Below are 17,829 nucleotides of genomic sequence, written 5' to 3'. Positions count from 1 at the left end.
GAGACAAACACAAACTGAACTTCATGCCAGACACTGGTTTTATTAAAGTAAATGAAATTTAATACCGCGAAACTTCACATTTATTTGTTAACTAAAACACGGTTTAATTAGTGTCTAAACAACCTTAAAGTTTTGCAATGAGTTTTGGAAAAGAAGACAGCAAGATGAACATTATGAACAATATTTATGCTAATAAGATATAATGTACTTTATGTAACTGCCACTGAAGGATGTCAGAGAGGAATACCTCAGGATCTTCCAAACTCCAGGGATGCGTGCCAAAGCTCTGATGAAGATGATGGTATGACAGAGTTCAGACAGCAGTTCTGATAATAAGAATGTCTAATACACGTCTTCCTGCAGACAATGTTCCCTCTCACTTTTCATATGTCTGAGCAAACACACAAACTCCCTGAGCGGTTGATGGACCTGATGGGCCTGGGTCAGGGCTCATGCATTGTTCTTGGGTTTAATGAATATTATAATTTCTATCTGACTATGTGGATTGTTTATTGTTGTTGTTGGTGTGATCTGCTCCTGGTCCCTTGTTTCCCTGTCTCTGTGTTTGGGTGTGTGTGTTGCGGTGTGTGAGTTTTGCTGCCATACCAGGCCTGGAGAGTCTTCAGCCTTTGAGCCAGACACACCTGGTGTAATCAGCCACCTGTTGCCGATCGTCAAGGAAACACTACTCAAGAGAGGATCGGAGAGGCAGCCAGCGCGGGATTGTTAAACTAGGAACATAGTCAGTGCTCCTGCTCACAGTTACTGTGGTCGCTGAACTTCTCCTGTTGGAATGGTTAAAGTGTTTTTGTCGGCCGGTGGATGGGACGGTACTCACTGTGGACTCTCTCGTTTCCAGGTGGATTGTGGAAACGTTCTGACTTGTATTATGAGTATGAGCCAGTGTGTGAAGCTCCTGCTGTGGTCTGGGAGAGAGTCCTGTAACTCTTTATATACTCTATTTTGCAGAAAAAGACATGATTATTTGCATTTCTACTACTCATAAACTAGTGACAGTGTTATACTCCCTGAGTACTGCTGTCTTCCCAATCTGCCTCAAGGCCACCATCATCACTCCTGTGCCAAAGAAGTCCTCTGTGTCCTGCCTTGGTGACTACTGTCCCGTTGCACTCACACCCATCATGATGAAGTGCTTCGAGAGGCTCGTCATGAGGCTCATTAAGACCCTGCTGCCACTCCACTGACTATCGCCCCAACCGGTCAACAGAGGATGCCATTACCACCGACCTACATCTGGCCTCACCCACCTGGACAATAAAGACACATATGTACAAATGCTGTTCATAGATTTCAGTTTAGCGTTCAACACGATCATTTCTCAGCACCTGATTGGAAAACTGAGCCTGCTGGTCCTGCACGCCGCCCTCTGCAACTGGATCCTGGACTTTCTGACGGAGAGACCTCAGACAGTCTGGATCAGTAACAGCATCTCCAACACCACAACACAGAGCACTGGAGCCCTTCAGGGCTATGTGCTCAGCCCACTGCTGTTCACTCTGCTGACTCACGACTGTGCAGCAATGCACAGTTTGAACCACATCATCAAGTCTGCTGATGACATGACTGTGCTGTGTCTCATCAGCAAGAAAGACGAGTCAGCATACAGAGAGGAGGTGCAACAGCTAATGGACTGGTGTAGAGTCAACAACCTGTCTCTGAATGTGGACAGAACAAAAGAGATGATTGTTGACTTCAGGAGAGCACAGAGATATCACTGTCCACTTAACATCGTTGGATCCTCTGTGGAGCTCATTGAGAGCGCCAAATTCCTTGGTGTTCACAGAACACCAAAGCAGAGAACCTGTCCTGGTCCCCCAAAACCAGCTCAATAGCTACGAAAGCCCAATAGCGCCTCTACTTCCTGCAAAAGCTGAGAAAAGCCCATCTCCCATTAACCCCTTCTCACCTCTCATCCCTCTATCACTGACACCCGCTCCATCCACAAAGCCACCATTGTGGAGGACCGCACACAACCTCACACACACTCTTCATCCTGCTGGCTTCTGGCAAAAGGTACCAGAGCATTCAGGCCCTCGATGCCAAACTGTGAAACAGTTCCTTCCCCCAAACTGTCAGACACAGGAACACTCAGGTTCTGGACTGACACAAACACACATACCTTCATTCATGTCACTGGCTCAAAAACGTATCTGCATGAACACACACACACACACACACACACACACACACACACACACACACACACACACACACACACACACACACACACACACACACACACACACATCTCATTACTTCAAGTACTTTTTGCACAACCCGTTGTTGCACTTTTCTGCTGCACTGTTGTGTGTCTCTATCGTTCAATGTTTGAACACTTGCACTTCATGTAGTTCTGTGTGGACTGTCTATTATATGTAGCACCATTGTCTTGGAGGAACGCTGTCTTGTTTCACTGTGTACTGTACCACTGTACATGGCTGAAATGACTACATAGCCACTTGATTTGACTTGACTTAATTTTATCTTCATTAACTAATGTGTTAAACAACTAATTGAGTTCTTCTTCTTCCACCTGCTCCCTTTAGAGGTGACCTCAATCTCACCCCATCCCTTGCATCCTCCTCTGTCCCATCAACTTTCTGCATGTCCTCCTTCATAACATCCATGAATCTTCTCTGTCTTCCTCTTTTATTATTTCCTAGCAGTTCCATATTTAACATATGTCCAAATGATCTGAAATGTACCTCTCGTACTTTTTTTTCAAACCGCTCAACCTGAGCTGTCCCTCAGATGTATTCATTTCTATTCACCTGAGTTGGCTCAGGTGAATAGAAATGACTTTGGTGCTGGGCTGGTGAAAAGTGACTTTTTGGAAAATAACTGTAATGTATTCACAACATTATTTTGCAGTGTCGCTGAGACAGTGCCTGATCTTACGTCTTTGTGTTAGTATTACACAATGCTGTTAGTACTACACACGTAAAGCAGCTGTAAGAGACCAGCACCAGACCACCACCAAACAACTTTTCTTTGTAGGGTAAACTTCTCAGGATGAGGCCAGAAAGTGTAGACAACTAAGTAAAAGTAATTAAACTCAAAAACTCTAAAATTTAAGCTATATAAGCCACTTAAAATACGTATGGACACTGTTTGCACTCACAAATTAACATGATCTAACTCATAACAGAAACACCAGTAATCTGGACAGATAAGGTGGTAGCCCCCTTTTTGGCACATAAGTTCCTCCTTTTTGTCCTCTCTTTCTTTACATCCTCCTAATAATCATTCATACTTATATATATATTGACCTCTATGGCAGAGTGAGAGCCACATAGGCAGTTAGAGTAAACCAGGCCCTTTACCTGTCACCTGCATATGTTTTCTATGTCAGTGAATGATCAAATATTCACATTTCTTGTGCCCCTCTACCCCCCACACAAACACTTTTGAAAATTCTTTAATCACCCCGATCTACGTAAACTTTAAATTAAGAATCAAGTCAGGATAATAATAAAAACTCATGTCAACTGAATTATTATTTTATTGCAGAGAACATGAACTACAGTGCACACACAGCCCATAAGGGGCATTTACAGCTTATGCAACCAGCGCAGCGTCATCCGTCAGATTAACACAGCTCGTTTCACCTGCTGTACCGTAAAACTCCCAATATTTAGAGCTAAAATGTAAAACGTAAAAGCAGAGAAGCATTTATTATTATTTTTTTTTATTTAATGTTTTCAGAATTTCAATGATAATACTGACTGTCCTCTGCTGTGTGTCCTTCACTTGAACAGAAGAGGTCGGGCACGCTGCGGGTTTTATGAAAGAGGTGGAAAAAAACTGAGCTTAGAAAACGGGGAGGAGCGACGGTACCACAGGCATGACAGCGAGGGAGGGAGACCGTCTCCTGTGTCCAAACACCATCTACTTATAGGAGTGATTTAACAGCGAGCTATAAGGGATATTTAGTTTGTTGATCTTGGGATGCTCGTCGCTGTGAGGCTCTGAGAAGGACTCGCCAAAGGGTTTGATAAATATTCCGGCTTAATGGCCAGCTAGCATAACAAAGCTAACTGCTGTTAGCCGCTGGAGCCGGAGAAGTGTAGAGCCGAAGAGGGAAATGGCATGAGTTCCGTCGGATAGCCCTCACAGAAGAAACGACCACTGACAAGAATCAACCTGTTAACAACATTTCTTTACCTTTCTAAATCACAGGTAAGATCCGTTAATTTGATGTGTGTCAAGATAATATAATATCGACTTATAAAGTTAGGCTAGTCTCAGCGAGCGCTGTTTGTGTGGCAGCTAGCAAGCCGTCGTTTCAAATGCTGTTAACCACTATGAGTCAGTACCAAAATCCCCATCTTTTTTTTCTTTAAAAAATATTTGTTTAATATTTTTTAACAGTGTTGAAAATTGAGGACAAAAAAGTCAGTTTTGGATTAGTTAAAACTGTGACGTTACAAATAGTTCCTTTAAGCAGAAGACCAAAACAAGCTAGAACAAAAAACAAAAACGAGTAAACCGTGAGAAGAGGCTGCTTAAAATCAGTGGGAAGCGATCAGTAAAGATGGTTGGGTACTAAACTTAACGGGCATATCGGTCACTGAAGTTTCCTAATTAGCACGTTCTGAAGTCATTGTCTTGTTTGTGTCTTTGAAGTTGCCAACAGATCCTGAAGCATGACGGTAATTATGTACTGCAGTAGCAATCGTCAAGACATGTGGTGTTTAGCAAAGGGATACTGTAGCAGTATGTATCCTGTGTGACCTAGACTGGTTATTATTAGTCTGTCCGCCCTGATCCCTTTATTAAGTAGTGCAGGGACGTTGGCTCACACCCCTCCTTGCAGACATATACCCATCAAAGCATAGCAGGAGTTATAGACATGTAGCAACACGCTGAGCAAAAACACATGAAATCCAAGGACTGATCTGTACTTTTTTTTTTTTTTATATTTAAATTGACTCTCATGCTGTTCTCTCTGTGTTAGTGCTCTAAGTCAGGAGTGTCACACCCAGTTTGTGGGTCTCAAATGGGCCTGACAAATAACACAACAGAACTCCTGGGTCAGATTCAAACTTTAAAAAAACAAACTGCAACTATAAGCCCATGTGAAAGACCTCTTACCCTACTCCTCAGAAAAACAAATGCCAGATATCATTAGTTAGTACTTGTTAAATCCTTTTTTAAAAAAATTTTTTAAGCAATTTTTTTAGACAGTGGGAGAAATCTCAGGTTTTCCTCATGTCACAGCTGTAAGTTACAGTTCAAAGAAGTGGAAATACCCTGGGCTGCATATGCACCACTGCTCTAGTTGTTTACCTTACCTTGCTGTTTTGTATTTAAATGGACAGGATTTTTTTTTTCCTGTATTAAAACTGAACTGGACTAAAATATATTTTTATCCATCTTGGTGATTTTCCTTTGGAACCCCAAAGCTTCTCTGTTGTGTACAAACATTTTTGATGGGTAGGGAAAACCCTGTTAGAGTGCTGTCATGTGCAGCTTTGACCCAAGCTTCTGCAGCTGATGTTAGCATAGTTATACTCCTGTAGTTTGCAGTGATAAGCCATTGCAGCAGCACTGCTTATGTGATAAAGTAGTAAGAAATGCTGCATCCATTGATCAGCGAGGTCCTTGGTCAGGAGAGTTCCCTTCAGATAAGGAAACACACACACACAGCAGCACCTGGCTTCACTCGGCATCACGCCATCAGTCAGCCAAAACACAGCTCATCCTAATTGCACATCAAGCCTCTCGCTGAAGGACCAGATGCAGCTATAATGCTGTAATTTTAGCACTTAGCAAGTGGTTATTCTAAAGAATGACTCAGATACAGCCCCGCTTCTTAGATTTCTTCCCCAAATGTCTGTAATCACTGCTGATTGATTTTGATCTTATGTTCTTCTGTTCAGATCGTTGGCATAATTCCAATCATGGTGCAGAAATACCAGTCACCTGTGCGGGTGTACAAGCATCCCTTTGAGCTGGTGATGGCGGTAAGTGTTTTTATCTTTACTCGCTCTACCACCTGTCCACATGTATTTTGTATGCAATAGATGCAGTTATGCAATGTACACAGGTGGTTGCTTCAAAGGTTTGGAGTTAGTCACTGAATTATGCACCTTGCATGTGAGTAGCTCAGAGATTGAAAATGCATGCAGTCTGTTTTGTGTTACGGTCTTTAAGAAGCCAATGATTAACTGCAACGATAAACTGTAGCGTAGCTAGAAGAGAACATCCTCAATAGCCTGTTTAGAAGGTTTGTAGACCTCTCCGCAAGGTTTTTACAGACGTAGACTTGGTCGTTTCAAAGTAATCCTGTGAAGAGACAGATAAAAGGCACTAAATGATGCCTCCCACTCAGCTTTAGATTTGGTAGATAATTAGGAGGTCAAACCCATGCAAGGAACACTCACACTCATGGGCCATGCAGCCCCCCGAAACAGCTGACTGCCTCATATGGCTTGTCATCTTGTGGTTTAAGATCTGTTCATTTGTTCAGTAAGATGTAGAACCACTGTGCACACTTGTTGGTAGCTGAATGTACAACAAGACTGTGTTTTTATGGCAAACTGAAAGTCCCACCAGTCTTTGTGCCGGTAGTCTGCTTGCAGCATAAAAAATTCACTGCCCTGCTTTGCTTTTAGTGTGTTTTTTGTACACTGTCAGCCACGAGTGCCTGTGTCAAGTGCACAGAATGGATTTACTTGTTCCTCTCTTCTTTTTGCGCTTTTCTAAATGGATGTCTTAGAAGTGTTCCTAGTGCCATTTGTGTTCTCCATCCCTCAAATTTGGACTTGTTCTGTTACCCTTTTTTGGCATTTAGCCTGTCTCACATATTCACTAATCTCTCCTTGCTGGAGAGCTGCAGGGGCAGGAGATGGTTGATGTAAGAGTTTGTTCACAGGAAAACAGAACTGACTAAACCCCTATGGTGTAATGTCTTTTACTGCTGTGGTATAATGACAACTCTGGGTCTGTAACATGAATCAGATTCACTTGTCATAGCAATGGTCTGTCATTTAAGTGAGACCTGTTTTGCTTTTACACGGAGAAAAGAATGAGGCAAACTGCTCTGTAAAAACAAGCCCAATGGATGCTTTGCTCAGCAGTGCTTTGACCTCAGCTGCTGCTTGTCAGTAATGTGGTATCAGTACACGTTTGCAGGCACTCGCTCTGATTATACAACCACCAGTTTTAGACAAACAGCTCTACTGTGCTGATAACGTCAGCAATATGTACTTTTTTCTTAATTATCTATTTAAATTCCTGCATGAAGTTGGTTTGTAGTTTCACCTCCCTTCAGCACTGTGTTGTGCTGCAGGTGCAGTTTTCTTTAAATGGAAATCAGCTTTCGACACGGACAAGAACCAGGATGCAGGAACACTAAATCTCCTTAGCACAGGCTGGACTGAGCAGCAGGCAAAGAGATGGCTATAAATAGATGGCCCGTACCCACACCTGGTTGTACACACGCAGCCAAAGAGGGGAAACGGTAATAATAGTGAAACTGACTTGTATGTAATTTGTAAGCCCCAGATAATCCACCCCGTGTGCTTTTTGAAGATGGGACAAAACTAATGGAGTAACCCCTTGATGTTTTTAAACTAGGCCAGCAACAGACGGCGGACCTCTTTAGCTTTTAATTTTGTATTGTGTGACATTATGACTCATGCACAATACGGTGTTGTTAATTTGAATTATTGCTGGGGTAAAATGGACATTGCAGTCAGTTTGAAGCTGAGTTTGCATTTGGAGTCTCTTCCCCTCCCTGTGACTTTTCTCTGCAGTGAGTGTTTTTGCAGACACTGCAGAGCAGACTTAATGGTGCGTCACAACCCTTGGTGGCTCTTTTTTTTTTTTCTTTCTCAACCCAGTGAAACCTCTCCTCTCACTTCCGCTATAGTAGTAGGTCTGTCACCACAGCAGTACAGTTATGCAGCAATAAGAACATCCTGGGCTTGTGGGAAGCCAACATGAACACCGATGTCTACTTCTGATGCACTGTACCAACACAGACCAGGTTCTTTGTGTGAGGACCGCTTTCATTTTTGGTTTACATCCGTGGTGTCAAACAAAGTGTGGGAGCCAGTCTAACAGATTTTTATTTGCTTGCATACAGTTGTATTTTTTGCAGCGTGGAAAAACTGGGACATATTTAACTTGAGATATGTCAGACTGCTCATCAGGTTTGTAAAGATAAAGAAATGTTAGGGTTATCTGTGTGTACCTAAACATATTTACAGAAAGAGAATCAGTTTAGAGGGCTTTTTATTGGGTATTATGCAATGGATGTAGTGTGTGGCCCACTCAAAATCACATTGGGATTTCTGTGGCACGCAGATTACAATGAGTTTTACACCCATGCTTTACATGGAATTATGCAGGGTATGTCCAAATAACTAACATCTGTTCATTTCCCTGTATTGACCGTGCTATTCGTTCTTATGGTTCCTTTTGCCAGAGGCTTCTGAAAAATTTGCCAGTAATGGCTTATTCTTCTGGTCTGGTAGGGGATTTGACACTTAGCTTTGAGGAATTTGGTGCTTTCTGTCCACTTGAGTCTGTTGTTTGGGTACTGTTAGTGCTTTGAAAACCCTTTTACTGAGCTAAAAACTAAGGCTCCATGTTCTCCTCTGAAAGCCACACGCTGCATTCTTTTTGTCAAGATGAAATACCGCCTCTCTTCTCTTAACCCTGAGAAGCCACTCGGCTCACTGACAGGTGCTATCAGAGAGTTTCCAAGATCTATCTAACACTGCTGTGGCTTCATTGTGCTGTTGCATAAATCAGGCTCGAGTCACAGATGCCCTTTAGCTGTGTTTGTTCTGCAGCATTTACTGCGCCTTCTTCTGAACATGGATTCTCAGTATTCCCAGTGTTGGTGACTTGTGTTGCAGTGTCTCTGTTATTGCACGTATCAGCTCCTGCAGCTCCTTTGGAGCTGGAATGCAATGCAGTTGACCTTAAATGTGCAGTCATGCCCAACTCTGCTTGTTGTTGTTCAAATCTGACTTTAAATCAGTCATTTGAAAGTAACTGTTAAGGGAATATTGTGCATCGTAGAGTGGTGTTATACCTGTTTTGATTTGTTTTGTTGGCGCTGTGAAGCACATTGCAGTGTAATTGCCAAAGATTATCCAAATAAACTTGTCAGAACTACACATGGCAAGTAACAAAAGCTTCAGCTTTATTCTCCTCCCTGATTTTTAAGAAATTGTGAGTCACCGGTGAGAAATGTTCAGTATGCATCCTAATAAAACATAATTAACTTCTTTTTTAGGTAACTCAATCAAAAAACCTCTTGTCCGTTGGAAAGCACAGCTCAGTTGGTGGCTTTGTATCAGCAATTGCCTACTGGGTTTGTTTGAGCTGTCTAAAAGTACACAAACATTGATGTGCATTAGTATTGACCTTGATAACCTTCTTATCTCTCCACAAAGTTGGTCTGTTTTTCTATTACTGAAGTAAGGAAATATATCAGCATTTTTTTTTTTTTTTTTTTTTAATTTCCCTTGACCACAGCAATCCCTTGTTTCTCTGTCCACATCTCAATAACAGGAAATATAGTTGTTGCTGCTGTTATCGCGCCAGTCCAGTCTCAGAGCCTCCAGTTTATCCTCAGGGAGTCACAGTGGAATGTCAAAAACGCAACGCAATACACCCCTTGCTGCTGTTTTATGCCTGCGGGGAGGGTTGTTTCTAGAACACATCCACAGATGAAGAATGACTTCAACAGCCACAGGAGAAATAAAAATTTGGCTGACCCTGGAGTAGTTATTATCCACTAAGTCCGTGCTGTTATAGTTGAGCTTAAAGGACAATAACTATTCCTGAAGTCCCTCAGCTCCCAGATTAATACTCATGCTACAGAGGGAGAGAGGGTATTAAACGAATGAAAGCCCTTCGTTAGCCTGACCTGCTCCATGGAAACACATGTGTCTGTGGCTAATCCACAAAGACAAAGTGCTTTGGTCCTGTTCTCCAATCCCAGCAGAGTTTCTGTGGAGAAAAAACAGGATGTTCCATGTTGGTACAATACCTACTGGAATTACAGGCAGCAACGACGGGGGAAACGTGCTTCTTAGTGACTTAACTCTCCTTATTAGTTAGAGCACCAAAAAGATACAGTGTACTTTAGATAATTAATGTTTTCACGGTGAGCTTCAGAATGAAATTGGATTGTTTTAAAGATGATCAGAATATGAACAAGACATTTTACAATTGTCAAAATGTGGCATAAATGCATTACAGAAAGTTTTGTAAACAGATCATACAAAGGACGAGAGGTAGCAGGGTAAACTAAACTTGCGGGTCTTAAAGGATGCCACAAGAAGAAAGGGGGGAAGAGACTGAAGAGGAAAATGAGGGGCCCGGATGGTGTTAACTACTTACTAAACTGAACTTGACCTACAAATACAGTCACCTAGGGCTACAGCAGCGTGACGGCCGATTCTCTGAATTTCAGTTTTTGTTTTTTTGCTCGTCTCTCTCTGTGGGACGAACACTGTTAGAGTCGAAGGTTGAGGTTGGAGAGTGAAAGCATGTATCGCACACTTACTTCACTGGTACTCACAACACAAAGGTACACCGGAACCTGGTGTTTGTTGTGTGAAGCTGGTACCTAATGCTCCTTAATGAGGCCCTTCGTGTATGCCCGAAAGTGCTGTTTATCTATCTCTTTGGTGTTAGTTATATACGGGTTAGAGCCAGCAGTGTGACACACATGACATTTAAACAGAAACCTACTTATGAAATGAGTACCCCCTCTCACGTGCTGAGCGGTGCGATCTAAGGACCATAGACTGTGATGACCTGGATGACTGAGAACCTTCACACACACGAGTGGTGCGATGTTATTTATTTTTTAATACACACTTGGGGATTTTGCATATAGTGGCTCATAATTAACTCAAGCCTATACATACATTTTGTTTATCAAATGGGCAAAAGCGTCAAGTAAATGCACAGAATTGTTGTGCACCCAAAGAAAAACCAGAGTAGCTCTGTGCAAGTCGAATACTTGCTTCCCTTTGGTGTCCCATATTTTTGCTTTCCTCCTTCTCACCATCTCTCCTTTTACTGTTTTTTTTATTTTATTTTTATTTTTTTATTTTTTTTAGGGCCTTTCTCAAAAACTGGTTCATGAAACCTTTGCCAACAGGGCACATGAGATGAGCTTTCAAATTCGATGTAGGAAATAGTTCAGTCAGTCTCTTCTTCCGTTATGCAAATTGGAAATAAAAACGTTTTATTCAAGGATGTCCACTGATGGTTGCATAACACCACCAAACCCACATGTTTGAGATAACAGTGCTGCAGAGTGTGAACAAAGCAGGCGTTGTTAATGAAATGTTATAGCTTTTAATTCCCTGCAAACAGGTGATTTATCCTTTGAGCATCTTGTGCTTCCTCTCACAGTCTGGATGTAGGTCATTCCTAACACGTTTTTCCAGACTTGCCAACACACTGTTTAGTGAGTGTTTGCTTCCTCGCCAGTGTTTCTAAACTTGGCTCATCCTACTGTCCCCCTTCTCTCTGACTAGCCTGGCTCGTTGCAGGGCAGCTCTGCCAGGGTGGTGTCCTATCCTACCATGCTCTGACCCATTTACGACCAGTTGTGGTTAAAGGATTTTTCACCCCACTTCTTTTTTGCAGAAGCATCCTGATCTTTAGTCTATTGTTTTAATCCCTGTTTGAGCCATAGGATTGACTGTGGCTTCTATCACTTAATGGTCTCACATGTAAAGGAATCTACTTGTATAACAAAAGCCCTTCTTTTATGTCATAGTTGAACAGAGGAATTGGGTCATTTTATTAATTCACCCGTTTTCTTTCTTTCTTTTTTCTCACATGACATATTTCTGTTGAAAACGAGAGCACAGTTAATTCATTCATGCCGGCAATTTAGACAGTATCTCAAGGGAGATGCATCAGAACAGAATTTAGCCTGCACTAGTGAAATGTTTGATTATTGAGGTATTTAAAAATGCTTTATCATTAGCTTTTCTCAGCATTGCGCTTCTGATTCAGTATTTCATCCACTCCTACAGTGTGTAATTCAGTTACTCGACTAGATGATGTTTGCCAGAAACAGTGAAGAGTTATGGCCTGCGTTGGGCAGAGGCTCTTATCGTCCGGTGTGCTGCTTCAAACGACATTAATCGAGGACCATCAGGCACCACCATGTGACCGTGTGAGCCAATGCGAAAACTCTGCCGCTGATTTCATTCACTGATCATCAAGACACTCATTCACCCTCTTTCCTGCTGCAAGGTCGAGATGCTGCCCCTGTAGCTTCCCTCCCCCACCCTGCTCTCCTTTGCCAGATGAACGCGCTCAGTCATACTCTTATACAATGACCCTTTTGCCTGTTTAAAATGCAGTCATCCTGCAGTATGGCAAGAAATTGTGACTCAGATTTGTGTGGCAGAGATGTGACATTAGGAGTATTTGTACAGTATATTATAACATTTTTATTATGTTTGTGTTCACTGCCATATTTCCTCATAATTTTAGGGACTGGGTAAAGCTCCTTCTCACTTGCAAATTACATAATTTTAATGTTTAGTAGTCCCGCCCCCAGTGAAATTACAGACAAATAGCCCAAGAAGTCTTGCTGTGAATGCCTTTTAGCTTTCTTAACACGCACTGCAGTTATTTCAGCCATGTCTAAAATAAATCAGTGATGTTTTTTCAGCATTTACAGAAATTGCCTAATAAAATGTTAATTTGCATCTTTCACCCATGATAGGAGAATGAGCAATGGCAGCAATAAATATAATGTGCCAGCACTTCTTTCTTTTACTGTAAAGTGGGATGTTAATAAAGCTTCAGTTTCCCGTAACCCAGTTTTAATGATTTCTCATAAGCCTTTATGCAGTGCTTTCTACTTCAAATAGTTGGCACAGGTAGAGGCAGATTTCGTCATCTTTTCACTCTTCATTTCAGAGTCAGCTGCTTGTAAATTGGTGTGTGTGTGTGTGTGTGTGTGTGTGTGTGCGCTTGTGTTGGGGGAGGAATGACCTCTAAAAATAATGTGTGCTTCATATTATAATAGGGGTATCTTTGGCTCAGGAGGTAGAGCAGGCCATCCACTAATCAGTAGTTGGTCTGCCAAATATCATTGGGCCAAGATGCTAATCCCAGGATGCTCTCTGATGCATCCATAGGAGTGTTAAAGCACTTAAGCATAGAAAAAGGGCCTCTTTTACAAGTTGTGTTAAGCACTTTGAGTTCTCAGGTAGAGCAGAAAAGTGCTATATAAGAAGCACTCCATTTACCATTTACTTTTAATGCAGGGCCAGTCAATTTTAATAGAATTTTTAATTTAATTTCTCATCAAATAAAAATTGATGTATCAAATTTGGCTAACAGTAATCTTCCTATATCTGTCTACCCGTCCAACAATTTGCAACAATTGCTGCTCCTCCAATTAAATGATGCTCATTGAATTTAATCAGACTTGAACACACTGATCACCTAATGCGTCTTCACCCAAACTGCTTAAGGTCAATGTCTTTAGTTAATTGCAATCTGAAGAAATGGGTGTAGGAAATCATTTCTTTTTTTGGTCAGGGTAACTGTTATTGTTTTTACATAAGTTATAGTCTACTCGTAACGTTCAGTGTAGACCAAACACGGAATACATTGTTGTGAAATGTATTATCATTTCACAAAAAAGTCTTAGTAAGGGGTTTTTATAATTTGACACATAATTGTTTCAGCACTTTTTGTATCTCTGAGTTGACAGTGTTGAATCTTACTTGACAGATTTGTGTCTCAGTAATTCTTACACAAGCAAAATATGCCTATAGCTGAGCTTTTCTTATTTTTTTTACAGTGATGAGTTTTTGATTACAGACAGATGGCCATCTGCTGGTTCCTCTTCCCTCGTGCACGCATTTAACAAGCCATGCATGCACACCCTGGCAATACAGTTTAGCATATTATTTAGGCCGGCAAAAATTTAGGAGCTTTATGTAAGGTCTGTGTACTTGGCAGATTTCCCCTCCTCCCTCCGAGTTGGTAGTTCCAGGCGGTTCTGCCATTACAATGCACACAGTGAGATCACTGCAAGGAGAGAAGTGGGTGGTATGGCATGCACGGACCAAAGGCTCTGCTGTGTTTTCAGTCAACAGCTTGTTCTTGCTCCTGCCCCTCATGAGACTATACCTAGGCTCAGACTTTTAACCTGGCAATAAAATAAGGTAAACAAAATCTTCATCAGCATCGGAGACTGAACTCATGGAGGAGGTTAGGAAACTGCAGGATAAGTTTCCAAGAATGCTTTCACTTACTTGACCTCTTACAAACTATTCAAATGCTCGATCTGTACATATGCATTCAAAGGGTAACGTGAGTCATATTTAAACCAGTCTCACTGAAAGCTCTGTTTCACCAAACTGGTTTGGGCCTTTAAAAAAAAAAAAAAAAAAGTTTTACTAAATAATAATTAAAAAAATAAACTTTTTTGTTTTATTTTTTCTGTGCTTTTCATGCATGTATTTTCCTTAATTTAGGGTTCAAGTATATTGCTTTGTTTATTTAAATGTCTGATTTCCTTGGGCTGTGCTATGGAAATAGCTGATGTCACAGTTTTAAATAAAGCTTTAAAATTTGCTTCTCTTTAGGCTGTCATAGTTTTTGGCTAAATCCGCACTTGTACTTAGCATATTTTAAATCAAACTATGCCAATACTTGAATGTCATTGATATACACTGGACATATCTTCTGTACATCTAAGCTATTACTCACATGCACAGAATTGCTGTCTTGTGATCAAGAAAGAGGCACCTGTTGAGTTATAAGACCCCATCAAGTAGCAAACATGGCTGTTATTGTTTTCGTTAGTCTCAATTTATACCAGTCCAGACTAAAACCTAAATGCCTGTGGTTTTAAAGTAAGAGTCAAAAATGCTTCGACAAACCCTGTTATTGCATACATCAAATTTTGAAAGTGATGCCTTTCAGCAAATTTACATGTTAGATAAAATGGTATAAAATCTCTAAGGTGAAAGTAAAATTTACTCTAAATTCCAATCATAACTAATCATAATCTTCTTTCTCTTTCTTTCTTTCTTTCTTTCTGAGCTTCCTGTACTTTGATGTTTCTAAATAAACTGAAAGATTTAAAAGCAATCACATTGCAGACATGAAAGAGATTCTCACCTTGGTTTTACTACAAAAAAAATTAAGCTTCTGTTAGCTATTATCTCTAATCTGTGCATCCCTAATGCACACTCTGATTTATTGGATGTAAAGTATTTATCAGAGAAAATGATTTTTAAATATATTTTACATTGACATTTTTTTTCCAGCATCCCCTGTGGCTGAGTTTGCAAGAAGAAACCCACAATTTTCAGGCTGCCTCTTTCGTAACTTTCCTCTTTGGTAATGACCCAGTTTTAGCTTAAGCTTTGCTCTCTGAAGTAAAATCAGGATTTCTTTTTTCCCCTGTTTCCATTTTCCATTCTTCCTACTTCATTCTCCGTCACCTAGTCACCTCAAATTATATAAACGCAAGTCAGCAAGGTCTTGTGCGTCAGGGCCATTATTTTCAGGGGCAGGTTTTGGGTTTCATTGAAAACTTGTCTCATGAATGAACATGACGTTATCTGTCATTTGGCAGCACTGGCATTTCGTCAGTGCCCAGTAATAGCCACAACTGGAACACTCATCTGCATCCTTAATGGCTTTCATTCAAATGGTTTTTGGTATCCTCTTTGCAAGGAGCGGCAAACATAACACGACCACCCCAATTTAAATATATATGGATGTGGTGGGCAATGTCAAACAAAAGTAAAAAACACGGTTCTGGGCTAGGATGTGATGTCCACCGCTATATAATGACGTCCATAACGGGTCAAACCCCGGATAGCCTGGGGTGGTGGGAGGGAACCCTTAATGATTTTTGCTACCAAATACAGGCTAACCAACGTCACACCCGTGCCAGCAGCCCTCACACAAAACCAGGTTTTGTTTGTCTTACGTCAAGGGTGGTGTTTGTTATGCAACATGTATCGGGTCTTTAAGAGGAAACCTTTTGAGAGTGGGCCTCATAAGCGTGACTTAAATACACAGAAATGACAGAAGAAAAAACTGTGTTAGTCATTGTAACTGAAGAGGAAAAGAGCCACAGTTTACTGTGTGTACGCTTGAATGGCCCTGTGAATAAAACATTAAAGTGGTTCTTGTGAATTTCCTCTGAGGCAGCGCAGCCAGATTAGCTGCTGTATGTCAGCTTTGCTGTGCTGTGTGTGCTGGTTTGTTTTGACATTGTCTCTAATCTGTCGTAATCAAGTATCTTAATCTTAATAATGCAGCCCCCCACCGTGCCCCACCTCCTCAACGAAAATGTTCCCATTTTCCCAGACAGCTATTAAAAATAGCCGAGTCTGACCCTTGAGCGACTGTCGTCTCTGTTACACAACCATTTTCATAAGCTCCAGAGATGTGACACTACTGCCGAGGAAGCTGGAAGTGTTCTCTGATTAGTGTTAGTCCCCAGAGACCTACAGGCCAAGCATTTTCGACTTAGTCTTTAGCAGATTGACCCTAGTGTCTCTCAGGATTGACAAGGTGCCATTTTTATCTAAGACGCAGAACACCCAAGAAGTGGGATTAAGCCATGTAAAATCTGGCAGCTAAAAGAAAATGGTGTCAACCAAAAACTGGTCGCTAAGCCCTGAAAGCTTGATGAAATCCGATACACTAAAACATTTAACAGGAAATTAGCTCTTGCTTGCTATCATCTGTAATTTACCTTTATTTATTTATTTATTTATTTATTTATTTATTTTAAATTAGAGACTTAAGTAGTTAGAAACATCGTGCCAGAGCTATAAAAAATATATTAGCCAGTTGGTTAATTTATGTCTTTTCATCCAGTTCAGTACTAAGCATTTTCTTATGTTGTGGCTAAGAACGTGACTCTGTCATCAACATGTCCTCTAGTCTGCACCTGGGCTTTCGCTGGCAGATAAAGTGATAGTGCTGATGTTTTTGCGCTAAATGTTCCCAGTCGTGTTTCTTTTCCAATCTTAAGAGCAAAACTAGGTCATTTTCTGCCACCCTTGATACTTATGCGTGGTTTCTGCTAGAAAAGTTGTTAGACTCAGCAGCTTTTATTGTGTGGGGGTTGAGAGATTTAACATGGCACTATCCACCTGCTGCATGTACAGTCTGTGTTGCACAGATTGAACTGCAGATCTGTGTAGGTAGAGATCTCACTGCTGATAAGAGGAGAAAGCGAATCTCTCTCTGGTGTAAATGCATCCGAACGGTCTTAAACGGTCAGAGGCAGTAGTCAGTTTGTGCAGAAAATAAAGGTTTTATGTGCTGCAAAACTTTCAGGCTTGAATTTATTAAATTGTTCCTGACGCTAACAACATACTGTAACAAGATATAACATGATTCTGTTTAGCAGTATTGTTTTAATCTTACATCTCCGATCGACCTAGGTCAGTAAAGGTAAAGATGTGCTAAGTTAGCTATTCATTTTCAGCATATCCGAAACTATGCACACTGGGCATAAAATGGGTCAGATGTCAAAACACCTCTTCAGCGCTTCTGCACAGTCGCTTGTAATTTGATTGTTGAAGATATTTTGGGAATTTTTTTTCCTGATGTTTATGTGCCAAATAGATAAAATTGTTTGAGGAACTGGAGCCAAATAAAAGAAATAAGACAACAACAAAGGCAGATTAGTCAGGTGGTTAACTACTTGACTTTTTTCCTGAATTTGTTTGGATTGGATTTGCAGCTATATTTAAGGGTTTTTTTGTCTTTTCTTTTTTTTTTCTATATCCCACCATTAAAGGCCAGATAATAGCTGGG

General features: G+C 41.0%; 1 protein-coding gene across 2 annotated transcripts in view; it reads left to right on the top strand.

Annotated features, from left to right (window-relative positions):
- Positions 1-3,851: 3,851 nt before the first annotated feature.
- The window catches only part of LOC308396108 (SEC14-like protein 1), a 36,559-nt gene continuing 22,581 nt past the window's right edge, over positions 3,852-17,829 (top strand). For both annotated transcript variants that reach the window (XM_080881198.1, XM_080881197.1), the window contains exons 1-2: positions 3,852-4,200; positions 5,904-5,987. In XM_080881198.1, coding sequence (XP_080737324.1) covers positions 5,925-5,987 — 63 coding nt within the window. In that variant the 5' untranslated portion in view covers positions 3,852-4,200; positions 5,904-5,924. The remainder of the gene's footprint in view (positions 4,201-5,903; positions 5,988-17,829) is intronic.

The sequence above is a fragment of the Rhamphochromis sp. 'chilingali' genome (assembly GCF_963969265.1).
Source record: "Rhamphochromis sp. 'chilingali' genome assembly, chromosome: 4".
Classification (NCBI taxonomy): domain Eukaryota; kingdom Metazoa; phylum Chordata; class Actinopteri; order Cichliformes; family Cichlidae; genus Rhamphochromis; species Rhamphochromis sp. 'chilingali'.
Note: the sequence above shows the minus strand (reverse complement) of the source record. Positions and strands in the feature narration are given on the sequence as shown.